Source organism: Oenanthe melanoleuca, chromosome 1A (genome assembly GCF_029582105.1).
Source record: "Oenanthe melanoleuca isolate GR-GAL-2019-014 chromosome 1A, OMel1.0, whole genome shotgun sequence".
Taxonomy (NCBI): Eukaryota; Metazoa; Chordata; class Aves; order Passeriformes; family Muscicapidae; genus Oenanthe; species Oenanthe melanoleuca.
Genome location: NC_079334.1, coordinates 30,078,747 through 30,096,729, shown reverse-complemented (window position 1 = coordinate 30,096,729; position 17,983 = coordinate 30,078,747). Strand labels below are relative to the sequence as shown.

General features: G+C 37.2%; 1 protein-coding gene across 2 annotated transcripts in view; it reads right to left on the bottom strand.

Annotated features, from left to right (window-relative positions):
• The window catches only part of KITLG (KIT ligand), a 52,188-nt gene that overhangs the window by 21,598 nt on the left and 12,607 nt on the right, over window positions 1–17,983 (bottom strand). For both annotated transcript variants that reach the window (XM_056481881.1, XM_056481882.1), the window contains exon 2: window positions 6,090–6,203. In XM_056481881.1, the coding sequence (XP_056337856.1) occupies window positions 6,090–6,203 (114 nt within the window). The remainder of the gene's footprint in view (window positions 1–6,089; window positions 6,204–17,983) is intronic.

Genomic DNA, 17,983 nt, shown 5'->3' with positions numbered 1-17,983 from the left:
AATATAGCACTGTTAACATTGCATAACCCAAACATGTTTTTAAAAATGCTCACAGTCAAATAGATGGGGAGATGATAAAAGGATGTAAAAGTGATTTGGGTTCCATAAACTAGTCTTTAATCACAATAGCAGACATGAGAGATGATTATCTGCACATGCTTTGAAATGAGGGCTACTGGTCTTGAAAATTCCCTTAATTGTAATTGTTATGAAAACTATAAGGAAACAGGCACAGATAAAAATTTTTATACACATATAAAAATAAAGTATGTTAATAAAGTGAAAGTTACCATTTTCCATTGTCAGTGTTTTCTTTTTTACTCTGGAGTATATGATGGGAAAAAATGTACTTTCCTTATGGATATAATTTCTATCTTGAATTTCTCTGTATTTGTTTCCCTTTTCCTGCTCTTTTAATAGAATAATAGAATGGTTTGGGTTGGAAGGGACCTTACAGATCCTCTGGTTCCAACCCCCTACCATGGACAGGGACATCTTTCACTGCACCAGGTTGCTCACAGCCCCATTGAACTTGGTCCTGACACCTTTCCAGGGAAGGGCCACCCACCATTTCTCTGCGCAACCTGCTCCAGCACCTCACCAACCTCACAGTAAAGAATTTCTTGCTTATATCTAATCTAAATTTCCCCTCTTTCAGTTTAAAGCCATTCTTCCTTGTCCTAGCACTACGTGCCCTTGTCAAAAGTCCCTCTCCAGCTCTTTCTCACTGCTTCCCTGGCTTTTCCTGCAGGAGCTGCCACTGTCTGTCCTTCATCTCTGCAATCTACTCTATTTCATCTGCTAATGAAACAGTTAATAAAATCTTCATCATTTGGCTTAAGACAACATGCTAACAATTTCCGTTCACACTTTTTACAGTCATAGTGGCAGATTATTTGCAGCATAACAACTCTGGATAATTTTTTATAACCCCTTCACTCAGGAGAGTTAGATCCATTTAAAAATAAAAATCAAATGTGGCAGAGAGTGTAAAGTACATATTTACAGCAAAGATGTAATGTGAAAGCAAAGTACTTGACAGCATGTCTCAAACAAGGAACTGGTCAGTAAATCCTGACTATTGTTTGAGCTTCCAACAATCAAAAGGAGAAAACTGCTTTACAAAAGTAGTTCAGGGAAGAAGAGATACCTTAGATTTTGTTAATAGATAAAACAAAAAGATGTAGGTATATTCTGTGCATACTGCACAGCTCAGAGAAAATTCTATTTATATGTAGGTTTTGATGTTCATATTTAAAAAGCATACATACAACTGATTCCTAATTCTTATGCAAAATCAAATGCACAATTACAGCAATGCAGCTTTCTGCTGACTTACTGTGCTGAAAAGAACAATGGGGACAGAATTTATTGACAGGTGCTGCAATTACAGTTTCATAATACAGAACATTTGCTCATCAAGTAATGTGCTTCCCTCCAGACATCTTCATTACAAAAGAAGAAGGAGGTCACGTGAATGAGTAGTGCAAAATGAATACTCTCTAAATACTTTCATTCTCTATAGGTATGAAATTATGCTCTTTTAAAGTTCTCAGCATTAAAAAGCAAAAATGATTGATCAATTGTTCTTTGCTTCTTAAGACCATTTTACTTAGGATATATTCTTCATGTGACAAAATTGTATTGCCTAGATGTGAATAAATTTAATCTTTCAGAATATACAACTAATTTTTTATGAAGAGATACAAGTCTGATTCGGCCTTACATTGATTATGCTCAGAAACCTTATGATTATTGAATTTCTTTCTTTCCAATCCTTTCTCCTGGTGTGAGCCTAGCATGATGCTAGGGAAAAGATTAAGACTACTGAAAACAAGTTACGCCACACATCTGTCCTCAATTTATTACTCAAAACAAAGTTGATTAGGCAAGTGACCCACATTTCAGGCACTGCACAGCATGCCTTGCTTATTCTCCAGCATCTAAGCCTAGTAGACATCTCATGTCTATATTCACAGAGGGTCTTGACTGAGGCGTGTTCTCCTATCCTACAGTACAATAAAGTTGAGCAGAACACAGCCACAGTCATGCTCAGGAGTTTTCTACAAGTGGTGTAGAGGGTTTACAGTACTTGGAGCAAGCCCAAGTACCAAATAAACAAAGACTAGGTAGGGAATTGTGGCACTGTTTAGCAAGCTGCAGGTGCACTGCAGTAGAAGTGTGTGTGTATGAAAACATGCTGGAGAAAAAGCCAAATGAGGGATATGGATTCATACTGCAAAGAATTTTAGCTTGAAATAGGATGGGAATCTGCCTGGAGTTCATCAAGGAGCATCTTTCCTGTGGCCACAAACAGTGTAACAGATACCATGGAAATAATGAGGAGCATCTGAGGGCAAACTCAGCATGTGTTATGACAATACAGGCAGTGTTAATGGTACCTTTGAAGATAAACCCGAGAAGCTTGCCATTGATAATGGGGAAAAAACCAGGAGGAACAGCTTGAAGGAAATAAGTAGAAGATAAAGGGTCAGAGCAGCAGCATGTGAACAGACAGAAGAGCAAAACGACAGAAGCTGAAACTAGAAAAAGATTTTTCATAGACTGGATTTTTATCCACCAAGAATTTGGAAGAAAAATTTGTTTGTCCAGAGAACTACAAAAAAATTTCTCCTACTATGACAAGAAAAACAATGAAAGTTTTAAAAGTCAACTTTGAAGGGTCTGTGAAGTGTCAAGAGCCAAATCAGACACCTTTGTTGAAGACTTGAATGGCAGGGAAGAGATGGTGATGTAACTTCACAGTGAGGAGAAATGGCCCAGGAAAGGCTAACATTTTGGGGAAATGAAAGAGGTCATACTCTGCCTCCAAGGAGGATTCATGCCAAAGTGAATCTAGGCTCTAGACCAGTTCTGTCTGATAATTTGTGATGAGACAGGAGGAAGAGAGGCCAATATCCTTAAGTGATGGGATTTGTGGCACTACCACTGAACAGATAGTTTATTGCACACAGAGATGGGACTATAGTCATGACTGTGGACAAAAAGAGTTAAAGAACATGACAGTCTGGCAGACAGTAAAGCATTTAGAAATAACTATTATATCACTGTGTCCAAATGTGACAGAGTTTGTGGATAACATCATAATTACTATGAGCAATAACTGTACACATAACACTTCAGTGAAATCCTCCAGGCTACAATTTGTTCTCAGTATGAAAGGGAAGGATATCTATTAAAGACCCTGTGTTCTACAGGCACAGATTCTTTCAGCAAATAAATAAAATTTACTTAAAGGCCAATAGGATCTCTAGACAAAGGGAAAGGCTGTGGATGTTGTCTACCTGGATTTCAGTAAAGGCCTTGATACTTTCTCCCACAGCATTCTCCTGGAGAAGCTGGCAGCTCATGCTTTGGACAAGTAACACCTTTCACTGGGTAAAAACTGTCTGGATGGCTGGGCCAGACTGATGGAGAATGGTGCCAGAACCAGGTGGTGATTAGTGCTCCCCAGGGCTCCCCACTGGGGTCAGCCAGTATCAGTTTATTACCTTTAGTGATGATCTGGACAAGGCAACCAACAACAGTCTCAGTCACTAAGCTGGTGGCAGAGTTGATCTGCTAGAAAGTTGGAAGGCTCTGCAGGGGAAGCTGGACAGGCTCTATCAGTCAACTGGGGCAAATTGTCTGAGGTTCAACAAAGTGAAGTGCCAGGTCCTGCACTTGTCACAAGTCAGGGGAACAGTGGCTGCCTGGAGGAAAAGGACCTGGGAGTGGTGGCTGAGAGCTGGCTGAACATGATCCAACATGTGCCCAGGTGGCCAAGAAGGCCAGTGGCATCCTGGCCTGGATCAGCAATAGTGTGACCAGCAGGACCAGGGAAGTCATTATCTTCCTGTACTTGGCACTTGTGAGCCCACAGCTCAATCCTTTGTCCAGTTCTGGGCTCCTTACTGCAAGAGGAACAACAAAGGGCAGCAAAACTGGGGAGGGGTCTAGAGAGTGAGTCATATGAGGAGTGGCCTGGGTTGAATTTTGAAGATACACATCATCATATATAAGAATATCGTTCATTCATACACTCACAATGAGTATATTGTGTTTCAAAAAGAAGAAATGGTACAAAATTTTTACTTCAATTTGCAAGAGTTTTAGGGTCTCCTGAACCATGTTTTTAAGTAATATCATGTTGGAATCATTTTTATATGTACTAAGGATAGAGTTCATAGAGCATAAAAAACCTGTACTTGCTACAAAGTAGTAAGATCAGTCGGTATTCTGTGTAGGCTTCTCCCTTCTCATACTCATACTGTCAGCTAATGAAGTTTTGCTTTAAAAGTACTTTAAACCTTACTATGTATTTTTAAAATTTTATTCTCAATGTCTAGTTGCCATGTTGTAGAATTTCAAAAGAGAATGATGAGAATGATCAACATGCAGTATAGTCACATTAATTGAAACAAAGGCTTCTTATACTAAATTGAGGGTGCTAAACTTATTTTCACCTTATCTTTTTAATCCTCAAGTGACTTTATTGAAATTATTTCTGCAAATATTAACACAGACAAAATAGGGAGACAGACTTTCCTCAAAACATTCTCAGAACAACTCATGCAACTCAAAACAGAGAGAATCTATGTGTCTGGGGCTTTGTAATTCCTGCACCTCTCTGTTATTTCTCCAACCCAAAGTATCTTTGAACTTGCTTGGTAACTTGACCTCAACTTTGCCTTTGTAGAGTGATCTGAAAGATATGGGTCTAAGTCAGGAGAATGAGGAGGAGTGTGCAAAGAAGCTCAGCCCTGCCCCACTCTACTCAAGCTTGGCAGGAGCAGAAGAACAGTGTAACCTGGACAGTGTGATTATTCAAGCTTGCACATCTTTTGTAATCTGCATCTATACAATCTTGAAGTTTTGATTGCACTAAAGGGAAAGTTGAAGCATTTGGTCTCAGGACACATAATTGACAAAAAGTTATTACTATCCCTGCACTACACAATTTCACCAGCCCTCACAGGGATTCTGTTGTTCTTGCATGCTTTCAACAGGTTTACATCAAAGCTTAATACTCTTCCAAGAGATGAAATATTATCTGGAATAAATATGCCAATACTTCCAAATTCTGCCTAAAGGGACTAATTTGAAGCACTAAACATTTAAGTAGGACTGTAGAGCGCTCCTAGAGATTCACACTATGTGCCAATGTATATAAAAAGGACCAAAAAAACAAGAACACTGCACAGGCAGAAAATGCTAGGGGCTTCAATTTAAGTGTTTGATAATAATAGCTGATGTTGCAACTGTTTTCCCACAATGAAGCCACAATTTTCAGCTAGATTCAATATGCAGATGAAGAGATGCTTAAGTGTTAAGTATATATTCTTTCTTAAAAACTTCAGTGCTATATCCTGCACTACTGCAAAATAGTATAATTATTAACTTCAGTGGAGCTAAACACCAATTGACTTCACAAGCAGATGCAGTTTTTCAGGTTAATGCAGTGGTCAGTTAAGTAACAGTTAAAACTTGCTTAAATGAATTTGAGTCCTTCAGACTTAAACTTCTGGGCACAGCAAGTAGAGAAACATATAATCCATGTAAACCACTCACACCCAAAGACTGCAAAACCTGTTTAATTGTTATTGCTTTGATTGCTACAGTGATGTCTAATATCATACTATTTTTATACATGTGCTTTATTTATATGCACTTGTCTTTCATACACCCAAGGTAAAGATTTCTGCTTCAAGTCAGCTGTGTTTGCTTCTAGTCTGGTCCATGAGAGTCCATAACACAAAGACAATAATCTTTCATCTGCATGAAGAACAATCTGCTCTGAAAGAATGTTTGAGGAAATAAAGAGTTTTGACAATTTTTATTGAAGTTCAGAGTCAGGAAACTACATATGTACATAGATTTCATTTTGGTCCAAGTAATCTCTTCAATTAACACTGGAACTACTCTCACTGCAAAAGAACATTTTGCTCAAGTGATAGATGTTGATGGATTTTCTTTTACTATTCCCCTAGTTCTAATACAGATTTACTAACTTTGCTTAAAAATGTAAGTGCCCTTAGACACTGACTATTTTTCAACATACAGAATAATGTAAAATAAAAGGTACTTACCAATTTTGCAATGTCATTCACATCATCTGTGACTGGATTCCCGCAGGAACTCTTGGCTTTGACAAGAGGATTAAGTAGGAGTAGTTGAAGACAAAAGCAAGTGATAATCCAAGTCTGTTTAGTAAAAAAGAAAAAAAGAAACAAGAAACCCCAAGTAAGCAATCACCGAATATGAAGTAACAAGAGAATGCAATAATGTTTTTTATATGTGAAGTCCAGAGGCAACAATACTCTTTATCCTTCATAAAGGCATACTTGTACCATTACAGCATCATCTTCACGGCAGGAATCCACAAAAATGCACTTAATTGATCTTTTCTGGAAGCAAATATCTTTAGAGCATTAATGGAAAACCTAGAATTGAGCCATCAGCTTACTTGCACAGGATCATACTTAGCTGAGTTTTGGCAAAGCTTACAGATACCAAAGAAGAGAAAGATAGAAACTTTGCAATGTTCTTTATCATCAAAATGCAGTTGATTATATACTTGTCATTCACCTGATAGATCTGTGGCTCTAATGTGATAAATGATAAAGAACAAAATTATACCAGACTACAGACTACATCAAGACAAAAGGAGAAAGTTCAGAATCACAGCCATTTCATTTGAGTATTTAAACTGCAAGCAAGCCCACAACTGGATTCTACCCAAATACTGACATCTCAAGCAGCAGTACAGTACTTCTCCAAGAGCTCTGGCCTCTCAGAAGTGCCAGCTTGGCTTTGGCTCCACATTCCCCTCCTAAATCCTACTGGAAACAGCAGTGCAATGTACTTACACATGCTTGTGAGACTCACAGAAAAGAACCAGATAACTGCTGCTATGCACCTGGGTGTCTCCTTGGCTACACTGCCTGAACTTCCTCGCCTTCTGTTGTTCCTTGTGCTTCACTGGTTTCCCACAGAGCCCCGTGCCAAGTTTAAGCTGCAGATCTTTATTTCCAGAATGTTAAAGCATTTAAGTTATGGATAATCAAAAGTTGCCTGGGGTTGTGAAGCTCCTTGTGCCAGCTGACTGAAGCTGTCAGCAAAAGCCGATGATGATGTACATCCACGGCAAGTATGGAATTTGCCTGTGCAGGCTCCTCAGCCTCCATAAGGGCAGGACTGAGATCAGAATTTGCTTTTACACAAACTGAGATACAGCTCAGCTCCGTCTGTTCTGTGTGACAGGTAGAGAACTCCAGCCTCCACCCTTTCCTTCAACCTTTCAATTTAAGACCAAAGCAAATGGAACAACAGTGACACAATTCTCTAGGAAAACAAGAGAAAAATAACAGATTAAAAAGATGAAGTATCATTATAGTAATCTAGAGGGCCTAAGAAAGAATGATGATACATTGCTCAGGAGCTTCATAAACTTGACAGAACAGTGCTAGGCACTTTACCTACAAGAGCTGTTAAATGTCAAGAGTAATCTCTTTCCTGTATCTTTTATCTCTTAAATCTTGTATCTATCCTACAAGGAAAACTGGTCACTTGCTTTCTTAAAATACAGCTTCCTGACACATTTAGGTAAAACCAGTATGGGCTGCAGGTACAAAAGACAATCCAGCTTCCTCTCCCTACCTCTTGCACTGCCACTGAGGGTTTAGTCAGTTGTACCAGGCAGAAATCTCCCATTTTTGTTTTCCTCTAGTATTTTTCAGCTTTCTGATCCAAGAAACTGACAGAGCTGAAATGCTCTGTCAAAGATGAGACAAGCCAGGACTGCTGATTTCAGTGGAGCCTGCACTAAACTGTACCCTCAGACACCACAGAGAAAGAAATCAAAAGTATTCTGAGCAAAGTGCATTTGCAATATGCAACATCTTTTGAGAATGTCTCTTGCTTCAACAAAACTAGCATATAGAAATATATTTATTTTAGTATTTGCACAAATAATTACTGAGCATAATTACCAATATGAAGGATTGATAATAATTAACAGTTCATCTTAAAAAATCTCTGTATTTTATGCTACACAAAGCTTTGCAGTTATATATATGAACAATTCGAGCTCTGGGAAAATGCAAAGATGCTGCTAGCTTTAGAAAGGACCTTTGAGAGCTCCTAGCAGTGCATTAGAGGTCAAAGCTGTTTAAGAACTGGTTTTAAGTGATCAACAGAAATGTGTCTCTTTCCTACAAAAGCTCCAGAATCACAGAGGAAATAAAAGGTCACTTGAGTTAACAGACTACCTCCTCATTCACAATTTTTGGAAATAAATTGCTGTAAAAAGGGCAAGAAGTTAATGACAACTAGGTCCAAAATGAAATTACTATACTGCTTTCAAGAATGAAATCTGTGTGCATTCGCAGTTACACTGGCAGGGACTTTTCCCTGACGTATTCATTGGAGATGGAGTTTGCACCAGGACCCGACAATTTCATTGGATTCTTCAATATTGATTAGTGTGTAAAGATGGAATTTGTTCACTGAACTGTGTCACAGTCATAGGATGGTGTTCAACCTAACAGTCTAATAATCAAAAAAGTAACAAAATTCTTTAACTAGAAATACTTTTTCAGCAGATCAACTAAGTAATATTAATAAACACAGTAACACACTCAAAATAGAACCAGAACTTTGATGCACCTTGTCAATTTTTGCACTTCTGAATGTAAAGACAGCTCATACACAAAGATTAAAATTACTGTACATTTTATAATTATGCAAATAAATAAGAATAATTTTTCTCCTATGTAAATAACAGTATTTAAAAGCATAATAATTTTATAACTGCTATTAAAATCAAATTATTTGTAAATTCTGAGATTATTTGAGATTTTTCTTGCTTATTTTCTCCTTGTGTCATTCGACAGGAACTGAAATTCTTCAAAATACTGCTAGTTTCAACATGCCTATTATACAAAATCTTTTAATTATTTGCACTTACAAAATATTTATATTATGCATGCCTTCAAGCATATTATATGTAAGGACTGTAGAGATCAAAGAGTTGAGCTATTTTTGTGTTATTTACTAATGACCAAACCTGCTGTTTGAGCAAAACTTGAATAGACTGAATTAAATCAAGGACAGAACAAAAGGGAACCTTTAAACAATAGCTTTATAAACAGAGATGCCCATTTTGTACTTTACTAAGCACAAATAAAAGTTACCTACACAGCACTCATAACAGATTTCCATATTTAATTATCCCTAAGTTAACATGGGATTTCTCAAAGCTGGCGTCAGAATTTAATCACACATCATCTATTAGCATTAAATTGGAGATATATAGCAGACAGGAGGCAGACCTGTATACCTCTTCCTATTTTTGACTCAAAGATTATTCAGTTGTCTTTAGGTTCTGAAATCTCTTAAATACTGAATATTTAGTTTTGTACAAGGAGAAAAAAATTATGATTAGACTCAAAAGGATAATTAAAACTAAAGATTTCAAGTCTACACGTTTGTTTATTCTACAAATGATTTGCACTATTTGCTTGTAAGGCATAATTGAGAATTTCAGTAAACAGTATTTTAGAAACTCAGCTAGTGATCCAATGTGCTAAAGACCATCCTTTCAGCTGTAAATCAACATCCTTTTCATTTATGTTCTTCCTTTACAAACTGAAGTGTTGACAAAGGCTGCTGAGTGAGTGGTTTAGCATCTCTTTCACAGTATGCTATGAAAGATAATCATGTTAATGTTCAGCTAATTCCTCAAGTGGAAAGCAGCAAGGGGAATACCACATTGCTAAATAAACCAAACTTTGGAAAGTCTGGACATTTCCAAATATCTAGTTTTTCCTGATAATACTTCTAACCACAAGTAGGGAGAAGTCATTAAAAAAAAAAAAAGGCAAATAACAAACCACAAAAAATCATTGAGCACAGGGAGAGGTAGTAACTACACAGATGAATGGGTTCTCCATTTTAAACTTTCTTGTATTCAAATCATATTAGCCATGGAATTTTTCAGCCCCGTTTCCTGAGCAAATCATCCAATTAATCACAACCAAGCCACAGCTGAAGTAGGCTAGCTGACAATGTGAAACAATATTGACCCTGGGCCAGGCTTCCCAAATTTATTTTTCACTTCTGTTAATGTTGGAGTAGGAACATCTTTCAATATTGGCCCCTCAGACAGTGTTTACATGCTGCTTTGCTGAGACACAGCTTGTGAACTTCTGCCACAGCCAACACTGGTTGGTCACTCATGGACAGCTAACTTAATGTTCATTCTTCTGCCTCGAAAAGCCTTTCAAAAGAAGATTTAGAGAAAATGCAAATAACAAGAAAATATATTTCTTGGCTTTTTTTTTTTTTTTTTAACCACAAAGCATCAAGATGCTTAGAAACACAGTAACCCTTTCCTATGTCTATTTAGTTATTTAGTTGTGAAAGAAATTAAATAATTAAAGTCATGGAAGAACTGTCTTAAAGGAATTAAGAAATTAATGGCCAGCATATAAAAATCATTAAATGAAAGAAGAGCATTTTTACAGAATGTAATCCAATTACTATTTTCATGGTATTCAGTGACACCTTCACACCTGCAAATGGCAGTGCTAACTTTAATACCCCACATGGCTGTGCCTAAATACTACTTAAGTGCTAAACATTGCTCAAGTTACTAAAAAAAGTGAGTTAATTGTGGAAAAACAAGTCACCCACTCACTACCACCCAGTTCTGGAAACAATGAAGTACTTGGCAAGCACATTTGGAACTGGCAATGTCACCTGCACACTCTCAAGTACCCAGAAAATACTTCAGAGTAGCAGAAGGAAGCACTGCCTTAACTCTGAAGAACACATAGGTAAGTCTTAAGTCTAGTGCACACCCTGTGTCCATCAAAACTGGCACCAGTCTCACCAAATTCAGCAGCCTTCCAACTAGGGTGCTCTCCAAGTGACAGACCTGGGTTACATCTGTAACCAAGGTAATTCCAACTCATGGGAGTCGAGTTGTAATGCTCTGATATATCTACCTTATAATTACCAAGAAATCACAGAATCATTTAGCTTGGAAAAGACCTCTAAGGTCATCAAGTCCAACCATAAACCCACTGCCAAATCCACCAGAAGACCACATCCCCAAGTGCCATGTCTACACATATTTCCTGTGTGTTACAGCTTCCTGGCTAAAAGGGGCAGACAAGGGGTACACTGACCCTTATTTTTCAACAACATTTATGCATTTTACATTTTCAAGTCAATATGTAGAAAAACAGACATGTTCACTGAGCAGGCATCAGAATGTCTGTGTGTATCCTTGTCTCACACATGCTCTTCCATCTGGGCACCCTAACTTCTGTGAAGCTCCCCAGTCAACATGTGAGTTTTCCTGAACAATCTTTTGGCAGTCCAGTGAACAAAATACATAACTCCAGCTCAGTGAGTCACTCTGCAGGGGTGAGACACCTAAAAATCTCCGGATCACGCCCTCTATGCTTTGTTATGATTACAAAACCCAGATGCATATTTTTCTAGTGACTGATACCACCCTTCACTTTTTTTAACAATGATGTGTAGTAAGGAGTATGATGATAAAAGTAAGCAACAGAGAGTATCAGAATTGTTTTTCTGCATTTTGATTTAAACAGAGACTACAGAAATACTAGTCACTTTTTCAGAGTAAGTTTTAGAATGTTTTGGACACAAAATAATTGAACATATATTTGGTTATTTAGAAAACAGTACACTTTCTACTCAGCTCTGCATATAACATCTAAAATGCCTAATATGAGGGCACTTCAAGGGGTAAAGGGGAAGGAAATTAACAAGTTTGTGCCACAAATATAAACCAAGAGATGCCATTGCTACCTACATTCACATGAGTTCAACAGGCAACCTGCTCTCACAGCTGTTTGATCTTTTTGTGACCATACTGTATTTGCCCTTCTGTGATTTCCCCAACCCTAGAACCTCTTCCCCCACACCTTTGCACTCACTTGAGTACCCACAGGGGACTCCTAGAATGACAGGAATGGGAGTTTTCATCTAACTTTTCATTTGGTGGCAGAATGTTAAAGTGACGCTAGGCTCCACCAGCCATACGTGCAAAAGCAAAGATAAATTATTGGATAATTATTGGAAATAATTCTATTCAGGTCAATGGACAAAAAGAGCCCCAAACCTGATCAGTGCTAATGCAGAACTACTTTTTCTCCTACAGTCTTCTTTTTCAGCTGGAAGGAAAAACCGTTCTCTAGTTCTGCCAAGTTATGCACATCTATTTCCTGAATCAGACAAATTTAAGATATGTAGTCTTAACAGTGCTGAGAAAATGATGAGTCACATCATTCTTTCCCACCATCCAGACCTTGGGAAAACCGGGAAGCTGTTTAAGACTATATGCCAACCTCATTTCATACGACCTCAGGGCAATTGCCATTATCCCCTACCCCTTGCAGATCTTCTTGACAGATGCAGCTCAGGCAGTGTGCTACTGTTGCATTTGGTAAGGAGTACCCAAACTCCTGCTGAGTTTGGTTTGCGTGTTTCAGCTGAAACCAAGATGAATGTGATAAGCAAGAAGTGTAAATTGATACAGAGTTTGCCTTGCAAATCAATGCAATTCAGGTATTTTGCAATTACATTCAGTAAACTACAAAAAAGTCTTTTTAATGCATAAATTAACATATCTATTTTCAATCTCTATAGGGATACCATTACAAAACATTTGGCTAGTCTAAAAATATACGTTCTGGTTCTTTAAAAATGCTATCTGATCCATAATAAATTTTGTCCACTCTTTAATCTCACTTGACAATCAGGGATTCAGGCAGTTTCCATGCATCCTAAACTTGTCCTGGATGACAGCCAGTTTGTTTAGTTACCAAGTACTGGGAAGTGAAGTTACCAAGAGACAGGTAATTATACATGAATGTTGCCTCTGGAACTCGTGTTAAAAGCGTCTGAATAAATATTTACTGATAATAATCCATCAGGTGGCATTCTAGTTCTGTAAAAGAACCAGAAGACTTAAAGGACAAAAGTGTTTCAGTTGGAAGAAAGAATAAAATTTTTAAGAACTTCTATATTTTGAAAGAAATCTTCATGTTAAATCATAATCAGAGATTATGAAGATCTCCAGAGGTCCTGCACTTAGCAGTCTTTTTAGAACATGTCTACTGGCAAGAGAGATTTTCTTTTCCACTTCTTGTAAAATTCCATAGCAAACATCCAGGATCGACACTGAAATTTTTCATTTTTCTGTCTATAGAGTGATAAAGGCCAATACTTTCTTGTTTTATAACAAAGGCACTGAAGTCCAAATACATGCACAATTAAAAGAGAAATAACCAAAAGACCAGACTTCAGTTGACTCAAAAAATCCTCTCCACTGGAAACTTATGGAAGAATTTTCTAGCATAGATCCAAAGGCATTTTTAAGTAATTTAAAGGGGAAGGCAACATAAGATACAAGATTATCTTTGCAGGGAGGACAAGCTCTTCACATTGTGTGGAGGTGGATGATTGACTTCCTCAGGGAATGAAAAGACATTCTCTTAGATAAAATATTTAATTAAAGATTTTTTCCTAAAGATCTATTTCAGATGTCTTGCTTGTTTGCCAAGTTCATGCAAAAAAAAAAAAGTCCACTATATTGAACATTCTTTTGAATTATAATTAAATTATATACCAAGCAATCTTCTTTAATCCTGGACTTTCAAGCACCAGTAAAGGAAAGGAAATAAGACTTGTTACAGAAATTCTGTACTGGATATTTAATTCTTACCATCTGCTACAAATTATATGGTGTTTGGGTAGAAAAACTATTACATGGGCAAAATAAAATAAATAAAATAATCTAGAAAAGTGAAAACAAAACTATTTTGATACTTGGCATACACTAGAACCCATGTACATTATGAAAATATCCTCCCCTGTATATCATTCTCAGTATGAAGCAAAACATGCTAAGTAGATTCTTACTCTTTCATGCACAGAAATTTTGCTATGCTTTGCATTATAAATCTGAAGAGTTTTCAGTTCATGCTCAAGCCTATGGAAAGCAAACATCAAGAAAAACATCCTTATACAAAACAAAAAGTTTAGGTTTGTTTTTTTTCTTTTTTTCCTTTTCAATCCTTTTATACTTTTTTTGTATAAGCAGGGGATGATTTTTGAATTATAAAGTACAAAATCATCAACTTGGTTTTAAACCAAAGATATGGTCTCAGAAAGACAGTTCTGTTTCTGGACTCTGAATTTTTTTGTTAACATCCCTGATATGCACTGTATTATAGAGATATACATCCATTCAGATTGGAAAATACTTCTGAGATCAAGTCCAACTGTAAATTGAGCATTGCCACCACTAAACGATGTCTCTAAGCATCACATCTATACATCTTTAAAATACCTCCAGGACAGATTACTCAATCACTTCACTGGGCAGTCTGGGCACTTGGCCACAATTTTGGTGAAGAAATTTTTCCTAATGCCTAATCTAAACTCTCCATGGCACAACTTGAGGCCATTTCCTCTTGTTCTATTGCTTGTTAATTGGGAGAAGAGATCAATTCTCGCCTAGCTACAAACTCCTTTCAGGTGACTGTAGAGAGTTTATCACTTTCCTGAGCTTCCTTTTCTCCAGGGTAAACAGCTCCCCAGCTCCCTTAGCCTTTTCTCCTAAGGCTTGTGCTCCAGACCCTTCACCAGCTCTGCTGCCCTTCTCTGGACATGCTCCTGCACCTCAGTGTCTTCCTTGTAGTCAGGTGTTCAGGACTAAATAGAGGATCTGAAGAGAATCTTGGGAGATTATCCCAAATCTTCACTGTTCTGACAGTTAAAAGCCTGGTACTGTCCAGTGTAAGTGACAGTAGTTTACATCAATCCATTCTCAGGGCAGCACTGCACCTTTCCTTGTGTATTTATACTCCCATCTTTCCGGTGTGTTCTCTTCATGTGCTTATGAAAATCAACCCTACTATTGGAGTCTTTGCTATGAATAATTAAAATATCAATTTGACTTTCATTTCTTGATGACAAAAAAGCAAACACAAACCTCATGGAAATAAACAAAATTTTCTCTTTTACCTCTTCTTAGATTACAAGTTTTATTTATTTGCTTTCTACAGACTCTCCTCTCCAAAAGTGTAAATATAGGATTGACCTAACTCTTACTAAGTATTCTTACAACTATCACAATGGGTGCAGTCTCCAACCAGGTGGTTGCTTGTGAAGACAAACCAACACAAATCCACACAACCTTTAAATGGGATCCCTTCTCATTAGTCAGAGCAGTTTCTCCCATTGATAAGTAACTGTTGACATAAAAAGTATTCCAAATTTACTTTTCACAAAAGCTGTCTTCTTTGGATATATTCCAGACAGCAGCACCTGCATCGACTTAAAAAGGTTTGAAACAGGAAATAAAAAGCTTTCACTTTGATCCCTCAGAAACCCCAGCTGAGAACTTTTCAAATTATGATGTAACACGTATGTTGGTGAGGAAAGTGATTTTGTATTTTGAAGAGTTGTAGTTTAACCCCAGATGGCAACTAAGCACCACACAGCTGCTCATTCACTCTTCCTCCCCAGTGAGATCTGGGAGAGAATGGAAGAGTAGAAGTGAGAAAACCCACAGGCTGACAGCAACACAGTTTAAGGGGCCATAAAAAGTAGGAAATAATAAGGGTAACAATAGTAACAAAATAATTAGAATATACAAAACTAGTGCTGCACAGTGCAAGTGCTCACCACCCACTGACCTGCCAGTTCCCAAGCAGCAGTGGCCCTCAGCAGCTTTCCCCCCAGTTTTTATGGTGAGTGTGATGCCATATGCTATGGAATATCCCTCTGGCCAGTTTGGGTCACCTGCCCTGGCCATGTCCCCTCCCAGATTCTTGTGCCCACCCAGCCTTCTCTGGCAGGGCATGAGAAGCTGAGAAATCCTTGACTTAGTCTAAACACTGCTTGGCAACAACTAAAAACATCAGTGTGTTATCAACATTATTCTCATCCTAAATCCAGAACACAACGCTATACCAGCTATTGGGAAGAAAATTGACTCTACCCCTGCTCAAACCAGGACAAAGAGATTTTAAAAAATAAAACAACAAATCAATCAGATAGTTAGCTAGGCCTGTGGTGAAAGTTTTCACCACCAACTACAGCATTGATGAAAGGAGGCCATTCTGCTCTACAGCTGCATTAAATCTTGGATCTTTTGGGAAGCAAATAAGAGACATTTTAGGTTTCCTTCTATCATAGTAATGACACCTAAAATTTTAAATATAAGCAATAAAACTGTTATTCATTCTTTCAGAATTCAAAAGATGTTTCTATAAGCATTATTTTAAACCTAAATGATTACCTTGGGGCATGTATCAAGGATGAAAAGTATTTTGAACACATTGATCTCTTGTAGCACAAGGGAACACCACTACATAACTCAGCTGCAGAAATGGGGTAAGGTTATGGTCTTCCATAGTGAAGCCTGTGTTTCTGCTCTTTTTCACTATTTTCATTGCAAAAGTTACTATATCCCACATAATGTCTATTAATGATGTGCCATTCATGATTTTGGAACATGACTTTACATATTGAATGCTGTGTTTTACAAGCACCTTGTACACTGTGCCATAAGAGAATGAATGAGGAAAATTTAACAGAACAGTGCCTTGTTTGCTAGAAACAGTATGAGATTTAAATAAAATACATAATCCTTTCCACATCATCTTCTGTTTCAAACAAACATGTTAGACAATGAAGTCAGCTTCTGGTTCCATAAGCAGCCCCTGTGGACATTTGAACAATTATCCATAGTCAATTTTTACAAAAATTGCCAAAAGTTTTGGTAAGATACTTCATCAGGGGAAACGATTAAAAGCACCTATAGGCAAGCTTCTTAAGAGACAGCATACTAAAAAAACCAAACCAGTGAAACCTGCAACTCCTGTCCTTGGTGTTAAATTTTCATCTTCCATCATCAAGAGATACAAGAAATCCCCTGAGGACATTCAACATGTTGAACATCTTTGTCACAACAAAAATTCTGTTATTTATACAGAGTATTTCTTGGTAGAGTAGTTACCTGATCATTAGCTAGCATGATGACTGTCAAGATATTTCCCTGGGAAATGTATAAGTTTAAACCTTACCATTCAAAACCTGGAGCCATATTTGTCAATAACCAAACAAAGTTTCAATGAGCTGCTCACAAAAACACTGCTAGGCTTCCACTTCCCCTAAAACTATACATTTCTGAAGTTTCACTAGAAGTTGAATATGTACTACTTATCAGTTTACCTGAGAAGCTGAGCTGTGAACACTAGTAGGGCTCCAAGAAATGTTCATGAGAATTGTGAAAGTTTATCTCAGCTGTTTCCAAATAACACAGAGTAAGACAAAATCAGGTTTAAAACACTTTTCTGACTGGGAAAAAAGACCCACAAAATGCCATAACGTTTTCTGGATCCTGATTTTAACTCAGTTCTCTCATATGTCAGACAACATTTTATTTCCTACATAATTTGAATTGCATGTCTTCCTATATATATACAAAACCAAAGTGAACAATTTAGCTTTAAGGTAATGATCTGTAAAAGGATACGTTATATTTACACTGTAATTAGAATATAAGTGCATTAAGAATGGATCTATAATTTTTTTGTGAAAAGAATATTTATCCAAAGCAATGGATTAGATTATTCTCAAATGCCTTGAAGCTTGTGAGACTGCAGACAAATCAGGCAAGAGCCACATCAAATTAGAAACTAATCTTCAAAACATTTAAGTATGCTTGCAAGACAACGTAAGCACTGGGGCAGCCAATAAGCCATTTACCTCAGCAAGCTGGAATTACAAACACATTATGCCTTGTCTTAAAGTAATTACATTAATATATTAGTAAGAAAAAAAATCAACTCTATTTTCTTTCAGGTTTCTGATCTAAACCAAAAGCATTTTCTTATGCCAAAAATACTTTAGTTGTTATTATTATTCTAACTGC